General features: G+C 35.8%; 1 protein-coding gene and 1 non-coding gene across 3 annotated transcripts in view; both read left to right on the top strand.

Annotated features, from left to right (window-relative positions):
* The window catches only part of LOC134541157 (uncharacterized), a 123,828-nt gene that overhangs the window by 39,525 nt on the left and 70,143 nt on the right, over positions 1–14,160 (top strand). For both annotated transcript variants that reach the window (XM_063384382.1, XM_063384381.1), the window contains exons 8-10: positions 1,649–1,759; positions 11,814–11,875; positions 12,909–12,968. In XM_063384382.1, coding sequence (XP_063240452.1) covers positions 1,649–1,759; positions 11,814–11,875; positions 12,909–12,968 — 233 coding nt within the window. The remainder of the gene's footprint in view (positions 1–1,648; positions 1,760–11,813; positions 11,876–12,908; positions 12,969–14,160) is intronic.
* On the top strand, positions 11,676–11,742 carry LOC134541474 (small nucleolar RNA U54). The gene has a single exon (XR_010076640.1). It is a non-coding gene; the product is annotated as a small nucleolar RNA U54 (small nucleolar RNA).

Below are 14,160 nucleotides of genomic sequence, written 5' to 3'. Positions count from 1 at the left end.
TTTTTTTGGAACGCGCGGCAGCTGCAGGAACATGCCACGCCGCCGCCGTCCCGGCACCAGCCGGTGAAGTGAGTGTGCGTGAGAGATAAGATAAAGAAGGTGCCCGGTCAGCAAGTGTGTTTGAGGCAGGGGGAGACAGATATAAGAGAGCGAGCCCTGCAGCAAGCGGAAGTGGTCAAGGTCAACATTTACCGTTACTCTCGCTGGCTGACTAACGATGCAGCTGGTCGCCCGTCTCTCACACACACACACACACACACACACACACACACACACACACACGCACATGCACACGCACGCACGCACGCACGCACGTGCGCACACGCACGCACACACGCACACACGCGCGCCCACGCACCCCCGCACGCGCACGCACGGCGGATGCTCACTGCTCAATAGTCACAAAGTCACAAAGCCGGTGGAGCTGCTTGCTGTGCGCGAGAAGGATTATAAGCTGACTTTAATTACACACATTGTAGTTGCGTGGCATTTGCAGAAAGTGGTTGTGAATTGTTTCTATTTAATTCATGTCATTATTTTACCAAAATGGATACCAGTGGAAGTGTAGGTCAAACAATCAGCAGTGACAATGAACCTTCAAGGAGCTACCCAAACACAATTTAGTTAATAAGCACTTTATTTCCAAGATTAATATGCACTCTATTTTTTAGTTTAATGTTTAACTTTCATATCAGTGCGGTATAGTAAATAAATAAAAACAGTTCAGGTTTGTCAATGCAAACTTAAGTAAGACTATTTTATGTTCAAAATTTATTTCATTAACTGATTTTGATGCCCGACCGAGATTGCCCGAGCCCGAAAATTTTGGACAATTACCCGCCCGAGCCCGCCCGAAGTCAAATTTCTCTGCCCGACCATGCCTACTAATTTTGTTATTAAATTCGCATGAGAAAAATTTTTGTGTGCATTATTACACTTAAAAAAATTTGTTCATTATAATCGGTAACTGAATCGGTATCTGCCGATTATTGCTCTCATAATCAGTAATCGAATCAGTAATCGGTAAAGTCATATCGGTGCACCACTAATTTTAATGATTGTTTTGTAAGGAACTGCATACTAAGTTATCAACAGCCGTTAAATTTTGGTTGTTAAAGGATGTATTAGTAACTTGAGTTTCTTGTGTTTTGGTATGCTGACACTTTTTGGCGATGTTTTGATTTTAATGTTATTGCAATATTATAAAATGTTTGTATTTTTTGGGTTTGCCATAGTTTCTTGGACCAATTCAGGTCTATGTTCACTGATTAAGAATTTTCTTTGAACCTATAGTCAACTCTTCATTCTACCATGCTTCATTATTTCTGGGGAAAGGGTCATCATTTTCAAGCTGTTGTCATTGGAATTTTGACCTCTTTGTAGCAATCAAACAAAATTTAGCTTCATTTTTCAATCAAGTTTCTATCCAGCAATCTCTAGCATGAAATGACATTGCATTAATTAGAGCAGTAACTGAGACATTTTCCCAATTAACACTTTCCTGGAAAGAACAATTTTTCTCCAGTGGTCTCTTAAAAAAAGGAAGTGAGAGTTTCACTGTATTGTTTCTCAAACTGTAAGCAAGTGATGTACCTTGGCTGTCTGGCAGTTTTGTTCGACCAGTACTTACAGCAGTTCTTTTTTCTAGGTTAAGTACATTACTGAAGGAGATCATGGCTGAGAAGGAAAACAAAAGCATAGTCTTCATAGAAACCAAGCGACGAGTGGATGAAATTACCAGGAAGATGAGGCGAGATGGGTAAGCATGCCTGGAATAGTTATTTTATTGTTAAGTAATTACAGTGAAACCCTGTACAAGATGTTTAAGGAAATATAAACAGGGAATCCTTCTTAAAAGGAAAATGGTTAGGGATGTGCAAATCCTTGATTTTCAGTTCGGTTCGAATCCGATTCGAATCCCTGGCAGTATTTGAGATATGAATCCGATTCCGAATATTAAGCACAGAATATTTAAAAATAACTGATTCATTTAAAAATGTGTGTTCTCTTTTTTATAACTGTAACTACTGGCACTTATTTATTACACAGAGATTGAAATGTTTATTATTATGTAAACTTAATTACCGTATTGGTCCGAATATAAGGCGACCATTTTTACATAAACGAGAGATGCAAAAATTGGAAGTCGCCTTATTTTCGCACCCAAGACGTCAGAACCGCAAACATTAGTTCTAAGCTGAAAGCTACAGTAGAAACATTGTTTAACAAAACGTTCACAATTTTTTATATTAACTAAAACTTTGTTACCTCACACGGGGAAAAACGATAAATCCACCTAATATTGCAGTAATTGACAATTGTTTGAAGTTGAAAATTAAAATATTTGTTCTTGAGTAAAAACGTGAATGTTGAAGCATCTCAAAATGGCAACCTTTTATTTCACAATTCATATTTGTACTTTGTGTACAATCGCGTGTTAACATTTACGGTAATTTTTCTTCAGATTTTTAACGGAAATATTTGTACTAAAATATCACAGTTATTTTCAGAACGATTGTTTACGTTTACAAACATTTCGGATGTAATGTTTGGAAATTCACGGCTGCCAACTGTCTTTCCACAATATTTCTTTGTTGTAAAACGAACATTGCCGAACACGCACGAAGACGCCATATTAACAGGAATTTGGTACGTTGCTTCAAAACTCAAAAGCTATTTTAATAATCCACTCTTTATTTATGTAAAAACCTTTCATAATTATAATAGATTATTCTTTCAAATTCATAGAACAGACTCTCTCTGTCAGAGAGTAATATGGACAAATATACGCGGTCACGTAACCGAAGTTATTCTTGGCTGTATGCTTCATCATGGCAGCTAGCCACTTGTTTTGTTCCGGCAAGCTGCATTCTTTGTTTACTTTGTTACGTTTAACACACTATTAAATAGTAATACGCATTGTTCTGTGGTAATATGTAGCTTAAGTCAAACGGAAAGTTAAATGCTGTATTTTAAGAGGGATTAATAGCCATTGTAAAAATTTTAAATTCGTAGATACAGTAAACTGTGAAAAAAAACAATCACACATCGGTGGAACGGCGGGGAATGAGCCCTAGACAAATAAAAAGCTCTGAAGATGACAATTATGCAGCTTCATTAGAGTAAACATACGAAAAAATTTCTAGTGTAATACTTAAAAATGTAAATATTTTCTAATTGTTTTCTTTTGACTTTTAGGGTAGGCCATTCAAACTTATTTTAAATAAGTAATGTGATAAATATAAATTAATTGTTATACATAAATGCAAAAAGAATTTATCAACACAAAATGTATGTCTAATGAATTTTCACATTAATTTATACCAAATTTATTTTTACATTTGTTTGGCCTCCTGAAACTGCAGGTCGCCTTATATTCGGGGTCGCCTTATATTCGAGCCAATACGGTAATAATAAACACTTTAAAATATGAAAACCAAAACATATTTGATTCTCCAACTCAATTGTAATAAACTGCACGCCACAGGGAAATCTCAGTTTTATAAACGTTTCAGCAAACGAAACCATTTTTTCTCCAATAAATAGCCAAGACTTTTTTTTCTTGTAGCTATGTAATTGTTTTTAGTTTATTGTTTGCTATACGACGAAATTAGTAATTATAGTTTAAGCTCTCGAAATCTCAAAATTCTTTTAATGTCACTGTGTTAAATAATTTAATTTACATATCTTTCTTTGATACATTATATTATTAATACTTAGTACTACTTAGTAGCCTAATTTTATTTTTCAGTGCTAGTATTTTTGAGCCGTCTTAAATTAAACTTATAACTTATGTGAATACAATCAAACCTCTATCTATCGAACTCGCATGTATCGATTGTCCGTGTTTATCGTATACTTTCTACGGTCCCGGCAAAATTGCTGTACAACTAAGTTTAAAAAAAGTCCGCTTGTAAAGATGTTCGAATTATCGTTTTGTCCGCATTGATCATACAAAATATGTGGTCCCGTCACTATAAATTATAATAGATGATCGTTTAACCATAAAGATTTTGCAGAATTAACCAATTCTTAGAAAGAAACAGTCATAAAAACAGTAATGATAGTATACAGAAGTAGTAAAGCGTACACACACCGCTCGGGGCACTGACGTCAGCTTAGAACAGCGACACCGGATAAATACAAAAGCAAGCAGATGATTGGGCGAACGTTGTTTGGAACAGCCTTACGTGTGTGGCCACATCACGTCCGCCGGGGGCGCTGGCATATAGTTGCAACAGCGTCATAGTATCAAGCAGATTATCGGGCGAACTAGGCACAAGCATTTTAAATCGCGCCAAAAAGCGGAAAAATGTAAACAAACATTAATTTTCGAATGGTGTGACGATGATGATTAGTTGGCCAACAGTTTTTATAGATTTTGTTGGGTCATTACCACAACGCGGAAATACTATAACGCCGAATGTCAAAATTGACCACAAAGCCGAAATACCATAACGCCGAATGTCAAAATTGACCACAACGCCGAAATAACAACTGAATGAATTTGTGTGCGTTTCTAATGTACCTTAATGCCAAAATACCACAATCAAACCTTACCTTACCTTACCTTACCTTACCTTACCTTACCTTACCTTACCTTACCTAACCTAACCTAACCTAACCTAACCTAACCTAACCTAACCTAACCTAACCTTACCTAACCTAACCTAGTCTATCCTAACCTAACCCAACCTTTGTGGCAGCCCTGTAATGACATTTTTCAGCGTTGTGGTACACAGCAGTTTTCTAGCTGTTGTGATCAATTTGGCATTTCGGAGTTGTGATGCGTCCTCGATTTTGTTAAAGGAATTAATAGTTTTCCAGATTAGTTTATGGGAACAAACTAATAATCAGTGTGTAAATAAAAAGTATTGTCATATAAATATATGTAACCTATTTGTTTAGGGTATTCAGTAGACATCTGCGAATTGTTATTTTTCTGTTCGAATCTAATTTCAAAAAAATTCACGAGTTTCGAATTTTTTTCGAATCGAATTTGGGAATATTTATTAAAATAACATAGGTCATTAAAAATTTTAAACATACCACCTTGTCACATAATTCACAGTTTAAATCAAGTAACTAAAATTAAAGTGAGACTATATTGAAGTGCACAACCAGATTCTCTAAAATTAAAAAAAAAAATTAAAAATTAAATGTCTATAGCACTAACATAAATCACTTCGCAAATCATTTCAAATTGTCATGGAGAAAGGTGAGTTCACCGACATGGTGCGGCAACAACAATTCTCTGCGGCTGGTAAATATGTTGCCTGCTGTAGAGAAAACTCTCTCACTTGCCACCTTATTTAGCATGTTTGACTTTCAAGGATAAAAATATTAATAAAAATATCACAGCATAAGGAAGTGGTACAAAAATAAAAAACAAATTTACCGTTTTTATCGTGTAAGCATTGCACATTTTATTCTAAAATCAAGTTTATAATTAGGGGTGAGACCGTGGGTTCACTCTTAGCTGAGTTTTGAAATAAACAAACACCGTCGTATCACTGCGCCGCGCCAGCAAGTGATAGGCTGAATTAATCTTGCGCGCCAAGTAGGGATGTGCGAAAGTGACTTTATCCACACGAAATGAAAGTGAAAGAAAATTTATCAAGTTTCGCGAAAGTGAAACGAAAATGAATTTTTCTATGAGATAAATATATTCTTAACGAAAGTTAAGCGAAATTTTTTAATTAACAAAGAAAAAAAGTGCCCCAAAATTTGCTCTTCAGTAATAAATTCTATTACATAAATCATTTTGGTACCTTTTGATGTATATATAAATATTACTATTTAATAAAATCAACATCCGCCCTAGACGACACAACACAGCCCCATGTCACTCGTAAATTTCAAGAATCAATCCAGATCTTTCAGCGCACAGACTATTTCCTTTACAGTCGTAATGTCGCAGTCTATGATAATATATTTATCACGTGCATGGTACTGATGAAAAAATACGTGAATACTGCGGAATGGCCGCCATCTTGCACCACTGTCACACATGGCTAGCTCAGGAAGCTGTAAACTAGGCAATGGACATGGTCAAAACAAAACATAACAAATGGTTGCTGCCAAGTGGTCATTACATGCAGTGACTTGTTGACCTTTTTGTCTAATTGGCTGTATATTATGAGGATTTTATATGCCAGTCAGAGTATGTAAAATTTAAATAAAGCAGACGACAATGTTTTTGTTTGGCTGTGCACGAATAAAAGTAGGTACGTTCTTTGTTTATGTGTATACGGTAAATAGTAAATAGTGTACTAACAGTTCTGGAATGTATGTGTTACGAATATAGTACCTACACTACTGTTTGAAAGCAAATGAATCAGGTAATTTTTCAAATATTACATGATTTTGTTTTGATACCTAGGCCTACTGTAATCACGGTTGAATTTTGTTTACTTTATCTGCCATGTTTGTTCAAATTATGATTTTACCGTATTTTCATTAACGTGAGTTTTTTTCATCACCACGTAAATTAATCTTAATGGAAATCTTTTTTCTAATTAATGTCTTTATATGATTTGCATATGTTATTACATTATTAGTAATAACAAGCAAATCATATAAAGACATTACAGTAGAATCTCAGTGCTAAGTACTTACAGGTACCTCAAGTTTTTGTACTTAGCACTGAAACATGCATACATATCTTTACAAAGAGAAAAAAATATATAAAAAAATAGCTACAGGAGAGCCGCAATGCCATATGTATTCGCAACTGCGACTTGCTTTTTTCCCAGTGTCTAGTTCTCTGAGTATATCCACGTTTTCCTTAAGCGTGAATTGCTTTCGTTTCTTTTTATCTCCAGGATCATTCATATTGTAGCACAAATACAATGCGGTGTTTAAATAACGTAACCTGAAAATAAACTCAACAATAACAATAAAAAATCCCGGCACAGACATCAAACAGTATTTTTAGCGTAGCGTAACACTTTTGTCTAAATAATTAATACTTCTCTCAAACCTCCGTCTTTCGATGTATCGAATGGTGTTGTGTTGCTCACGTCGCATACTACTTACGGTATAATCTATGGTTGTGCGCGCAACTGTTTGTTAACTTTGTTTTGAGAATTTAGAGGTTAGAAAATACGTTGCGTTGGTATTTGTGTATCTTTGTTCTACTACATTAATCATTTAGCTGGAAATTTATTTACCAGTTTAAGTAAATTTTGGTGTAGTAATGCCATGCTACTAGTAGAATTTATACGTTATAGTGAAAATGATACTTTAAACTGAAACCGTTTTGCATGGCGAAGATACGATTTTTGGCGGGGACTTAAAAAAAATTCGTTAAGTGAAATATACTTTATAATAAGTAACGTTATTGTACCGGTATTATACTGTACATTTTTATTAAATTACGATTTCTTTTTCAACTAGAACAAACGAACTTCGGTAAGCTATTGAACTTTCGTTTGACTCGAAATATTTCGCTAAAAACGAACTTCGACAGATGAAATTCTTACCGAAATCGAAAATGAAAGTAGCAAAATTTCGATTTCGGTATCGGTATACCGAACATTCGCACAACCCTAGCGCCAAGCACTAGTTGCAACACACAAACTTCAGTACAGTCGGTGCTAATAAAATAACGGAGAAGTAATATAACAGGAAGCACCGTAGCACTTTGTTCAGCGTTGGTGGTTCATTTGCGAAGAAAAAACTATGCACTTTACGCCTAATAGCCGTCTTTACAAAATCATCACAAGTTTTGATAACAGGATACTCAAGTTTCCTTTTCTTCCCGGGAGTTGTTAATGTCCCAGTGTCCTGTAATTCTTTCCTTGCACGAAGCACACTGCTCTTCGAAACACTCGTAAATTCCGCAGTTAAACTCGTGATATCGTTCACACAACAATCCGGATATTTGTCTGAAAATGTTTTAAAAACATTCAACACAATAGTTTTCTGTGCACTTTTCAAAGGCTTTCCCGTTCTGTGCTTTACAAAACTCAGTCCGGCGTCAGCCATATCAAACCGTGCGCGCGCGAATCCGAAATACAGTTGTTGCGCCGGGCATCAAATGTACACACTGCGTCTGCTAACATAATAGTAAGTAAATACTTGCTGGCACGTTAAACTGTATTGGATATTAATGGCGAAACGCTATAATGCTGTATAACAATTGTTATAAAAAAGGGAGTGTAAAAATACTTACAAATGGTACGTAACCAAGGAACTATTTCTTGCGCACGAATAATGTGCGCAGCGGCCGGCAGCCAATGAAAATGTTTGTTTACAAGATGCTTTGTTTATTCCAAAACTCAGGTAAATTTGAACGGATAATACTATTATGCAAAAAAAAATGTAAAGTAATCCATAAAAACAAAACCTATTCATGGAAAGTACGTTTATTTAAAAAGTAGACTCTGTGAAAGCAAGCTAAATAATTTAAATTAATGAGTGATGCAATAAAACCATTTTATTCAACGTAAAAAAAAAAATAAACCCGTAACAAGAACGTGATTTGTAACTATACGCATAACGATCGTGCGGGTTAACTCGGTTCCTGACAGAGCGCGCGCGTGCATTCAGTCTGCGAGCTATCGATTTCAATCTTCGACTACGTGCGCACACTCTATACGAGAATACAGGAATCAACACAACCAAACTGGCGCTGCTTACGTTTCTATAAGCGGTATAAAGCGACTCCCGAGACGTTAAAGATGAAGTATTTAACTTTTAAAAACGTCTTTAAAACACGATTTACACATCAGATTACTTTGTAATAAGATTAATTAAGTTAGTAAGCAGTTTTATCAGAACGAACGGCGTAAACTGCGTAAAGCAATAGGCGCGTTGTAAACAACGGGAATTCATTGCATTACATCAAATGAAGTTAAAACGGGACAGAAATAAAATGGTTAAATAACGTGAAAACGTAAATAACTGTTACGTAAATAAGGGGTTTCGATGTATAATTTTTTGTAAGTGGAAGATGTAATCGCCCGTTTACATTTCTTTTAAAAATGGGAGAGGGGGATGTCATATTAGTGTACCCGGGCCAGATTTTCCAAGTCGAATTATTGTAAAATGAATTCGATTCGAAATTACGAATCTAATATCAAAAAATTCGAACTCGAATTCGGAAATTTCGAATATTCGCAGAACCCTAGTATTCAGTAATGAGTAGGTTCAAGTAAATTTATTTAACTTAAATAATTTCAGATATATTTACGGTAACACACACTTTTTTTTTTTAGTTTACAGCACCGCTTTTGTGTTTTTATGTGAATTTTAGCACCGCTTTTGTGTTTTAAAAGTGAATTTTAACACCGCTTTTGGTAATTTTTAATGATGAAATCTGAAAATTTTATTTACCACTTTCAGGGGGCCCTAAGTATAAGAAGTAATGAGTAACGTGATACGATAGTAACGAGTACTAATTGTTATAGTAACGAATACATACGGGTACACTTTTTTCGGTACTTTTACACCTCTAGTTTGTACCGACCCTTTGTGTCGCCCCCCTTTCAGCTGTCACATTTGTCACTCTTTAAACTTGAGGGGGATGTCCTGACTTCTGCTTCCCGTCTCCCCTTTGAATGTTGTTTCACCTGCTGATGAGTTACTACCCCCCCCCCCTCCCCCTCCAACACACGGCAGGCGCCTGGCGAGTGGCGTGTCTGGCTGGCATTCGGTTTGGTAAGGAGAGGGGGGGGGGGTGGCGGCTACCCAAAATTTATGTGTGCAAGGTCAGCACAATCTTCTCTTTCTCTCTACGTTGTAAATGACAGTGAACTAATGGCTAGGCAGTGCCACATTTCAGTTTTAAAGCCGAGGCACTAATTCAAAGACGGCCCTTACCATGAACGGATTATTCAGGTTTATTTTTTCTTTACAGGATTTCAGTTATCCGGGCATTGGTGGGTCCCAATTACCACGAATAATGGGGAGTTTACTATTTTTTATCCATCTGCTGCCAAGGTGCAGTAAGCCTCGGGAGATGTTACGTCACATGACCTTGGCCTTAACGCAGCTGCACGCTGGTGTCTAAGAAGCTTGACAAGACCTTCCGGGCTTATAATCGCTAGTCCATGAAATTCGGTAATCCGTGATTATCTCCGTCCCGACCATCACGTATTAACGAGGTTCTACTGTATTTCATTGTTCGGGCATGCTATCCTAATCTATGGCACATTTTACTTCCTGATTCTGATCAGTGTTTCTTTTACATGTGCGTGAATGTTGACTTAATTAATAAAAAGTGCAAAAGTGAGTTAAACGTTTTAGAGCGATTAAAATGTCTCGGCATAGTAAATAGGTGAGAACACTTGATGAACAAATTAGGATTATTGAAGAAATTGAAATTGAATTGTAGGTCTATTGTGCATAGGCTATGTTTTCTTTAAGTGTAAATTGAATTAAGTAAAATGCTTCCATTTTTATTTTTTTTTCAATTGATTAAACTTTGATGACAAGTAACTGATATTTTTCTGACACTAATTTTGAGGTTGAAATATTTTTTTCAAAATCTAAGAGTGAAGTCCACATCTATTGAATGTCCGCATCTACTGAATATTTTTGTTGGTCCCCTGAAAAACGATAGATAGAGGCTTGACTGTATTCGTAACACTGTTCGAATCCATGTAAGTACAACGATTCCAGGTTTGGGTAATTGTGGATTCTAACCGTACCCGAAAATATCGGGTACTCGCACATCCCTAGAAATAGTACATATAAGTTGCTACTTAAAAACTACACTAAAATGACATATTTAGGCCATGAGCTATTTCCTCAGCATCTCTTTTACAACTAAGTATTATACAAGATTGGAGGGGGGGGGGGGGGGAATTCTTTTTTTTCATGTGGTGGTGGTGCAGTAAGAATTTCATTTGAAATTTGTTACCTGTGTTTTTTCAGCATTTTCCCAATTTATTTTGTTTATAATCTTTGTAATGTAACATTGATTTTGGTTATTTGTGGCCGAATATTCATAAAAATTAACTAATAAACAATACAGCTGCGGTGGGTAACCATTTTACATTCATGGCACCTTTTTTAATGTGTCACGATAAACATTTCATATTTTGCGGTTAAACCATTAATAAAATAATATTAAAGAATTAAGATTGCTCAAAAAATAACTGAAAAAGTCAACAACGGTATCAAGAATGCTATACTATTTGTTTCACATAAAACTTTAAAAGTGGTTTGTAAGGTTAAATACTTCCCTATTTCAGCTTAATCATTTAATAGAAACTTTAAATATGGTTACAGTTCTGATTTTAAAAGTTTGGTGCAGGGCTCTTTCTAAAAAAATAATTATTTTTGGTTTTGGAATAAATATTACGAGAGCTAGGCTTAATCGAGGACGCAGCTTATTTGAACTTCGCCAGATTAGATGAAGTAATTTGTAGAGTTTTTCGTAGAGTACTTTTAATCTATTATAAAAAAACTGTTACTACTAAAAAGAAGAAAAGAAACTGCCTATGTCAATCTGGATTGATGAAACTTGATAACACTGGAAGAATATTTTAAATAGGTTCAGTAGTGTTTGTTTACTTACTACAAACAAACTTTAATTTACTCTCCCTCTCCCCCCTCTCTTCCTGTCTCTCCCTCCCCCTCTCCCCCCTCTCTCCCCTCTCTTTTTTCTTTTATAATGTTAGTACAGAAATTTAATTAAATTGGCAGGGATAACGCAGCAAATGAACTTGCAATGATGATAAATATTTTTAAATGAATATCTGTGTATGTTCTATACGCTATTCTGAGCTTGTACGTCATGGCTGTGTGACTCGTACTAGTGGTTTAGAAGTGGTGTGCACTGTGTAACTCATCCCTCGTCTCAGGTGGCCGGCGTCCTGCATCCACGGAGACAAGTCGCAGCCGGAGAGGGACTGGGTCTTGCAAGGTAACCACGCTCACTTTCATTTGCTGTTTGGAGTGAACGTCACGTATCATCTTGTTGAAAAGCTACACGCCGTGCCTACAAACAGCATCACTTATACAATTTTTCAGTGCCGTGTACTGGTGAACCTCTGCAGCTGATATGAGGAATGCTATGTGTTAGGGTAATACAATGGGTTGCTGGCGATCAGCCTTAGGGTGAAGAAGTCACTACTTGAGGGATAATCTAAGAAAAGAACATACGTCTGCTTATTAAGATTAATATTATACCATTACAAATAGTTTGTGTGTGTGCTTGCATGTGTCTCACACTCACTGTGTGTGTGTGCACGTGTGTGTATATATATGCACGTACACACATGTACATACATGCATACGCAAGCATTAGTTCTACAGCCAGTATTTCAGTGAATGTCTGATATTGAATAGTAAAAAAAAGTTTGAAAAGTAGAGGTAGTTTTACTACGAAAAATGCATAATGTGCAGATTACTGTGATTAAAGGGTACTCAAGGAAGAATTAAAAGGAAGGACTTGTTTTTACAGCACACAACTAACAAAGATACGGGTGAGAATTTTAATTGTTTTTGCTAATTATTATTTTAAAGAAGGAATTTTAGTTGTGCACTGAAGGTTTGCTGTATTATTGATTCCAATGCTGTCTTTTCATTAAATTTTGCTGTTGATTGCTATTGTTATAGTTTAAAAATGAGCTACTGAATTATGTTCAGGAAATGTACTTCTTTCACTGAAGTAATATAGTCTTACAGGGATACTTCCTATTTTTTAATACAATCAAATATTTCTTACTTGCAAATTTAAGCATTTGAAGTTGTCTAGAAAATAAATAAAAAAATTTATCTGTTTTGATATTTTAAATAAATGCAGTGGTGAGACTGGACTTGGGTTTGAATCCTGTGCGGCCTTCGGGACAACCGCCGCGGTGATTCCTCCCTTGCCCCTGTTTTGCCGTCTTCCCCGCTCTCACATGTTTACCTCCTCCTTCTGCCCTATGCTCACAGATCTTCTCATTTCACAGATTTCCGCTCTGGGAAGTCACCGATCCTGGTGGCCACTGACGTCGCAGCCAGGGGTTTAGGTAAGTTCCGTGTCAACTTCTGTCTACTCCTTTTACCGATATTGCTCAGGTAATGGCACTTCAGATGTTCTGTGTATTGCTATGGGCTAGGTATGTAAAGCTTCCTGGTATTTTTGTAATCTTAACAACTTTCAAGGTATTTTATGTGACATTGGTTAATTTTATGTTTCCAGCTTCCAAAATAAATATGTTAGGTACTTAAGTTGTACTGTATATATTTAATGTGGGGTTGGTTATTGATACGTACTGCAGAACCCTGTTATAATATTTTCCAGTGTTAATGGTTAGTTACATTAAGAAACTTTTGGCAGACCAAGTCTCTTTATCATTTTTTTTTATTTACATCCCTTTTTTATGATGCTATTCGTCTTGCCAACTTCACTATTATAAGTATCTATAGTTTGAATCCTGCATGTGTATGTTTGTGTTTTATTTTTTAAAATATGAACATGTGATTATTTTCATTGCCTGTATATTATATTATTATAAAGCATTGTTGCCAGGGCCAGATTTAGGTGAGGGCAACCGGGGTGAAAGTCACAATAGAGACTTTGGAAAAAAAATCTTTGAAATTCTGACAAGTAAACACTAGTAAACATCTTTTCCTTTGATATTCTTTTTTCACTGTTTTACCTTTACCTACAGTACTTTGTACATACATGATTATATTATTGTTAAATATTAACAGAAATATTCATTAACACTAAAATTTAATTTCATATAATTCTTGTCTCTGATTATAGTTATGTATAGTGGTGCACCGATGCGGATACCGATGAATCGTAATTGGCGATTATAGGTACTTTCCGATTAATCGTAATCGGCGATTATCTTAACGATTACTTTGCTGATTATCAACGTCCCGGCGTAATTAAGTAGTTTTTACCGTGTAATATTTTGTTACACATTTTAGGACGAAGTACGGTAATATTTGTATATTTTACAAAATTCATCCAACTCCGTCATATGATTACAGATATTTTGTTCAATTTAATAAATTTCATTGCCTCGAACAATAAAAACTACGTTTTTCCTACACGTTTATTTACGTTTTGTCTTTTGTTTAGTGGCCTTGTACATCACCTATAGCCAGAGACGTAAAATAGATAGCACGCAATCAAAATACCACAAGCAGTTGCAGTCGATTCTATGACAATCGATCTTTTCGAGACGTAGTAGCGGTTCAAAATCG

Source organism: Bacillus rossius, chromosome 18, assembly GCF_032445375.1.
Source record: "Bacillus rossius redtenbacheri isolate Brsri chromosome 18, Brsri_v3, whole genome shotgun sequence".
Taxonomy (NCBI): domain Eukaryota; kingdom Metazoa; phylum Arthropoda; class Insecta; order Phasmatodea; family Bacillidae; genus Bacillus; species Bacillus rossius.
This window is presented reverse-complemented; position numbering and strand designations above follow the sequence as displayed.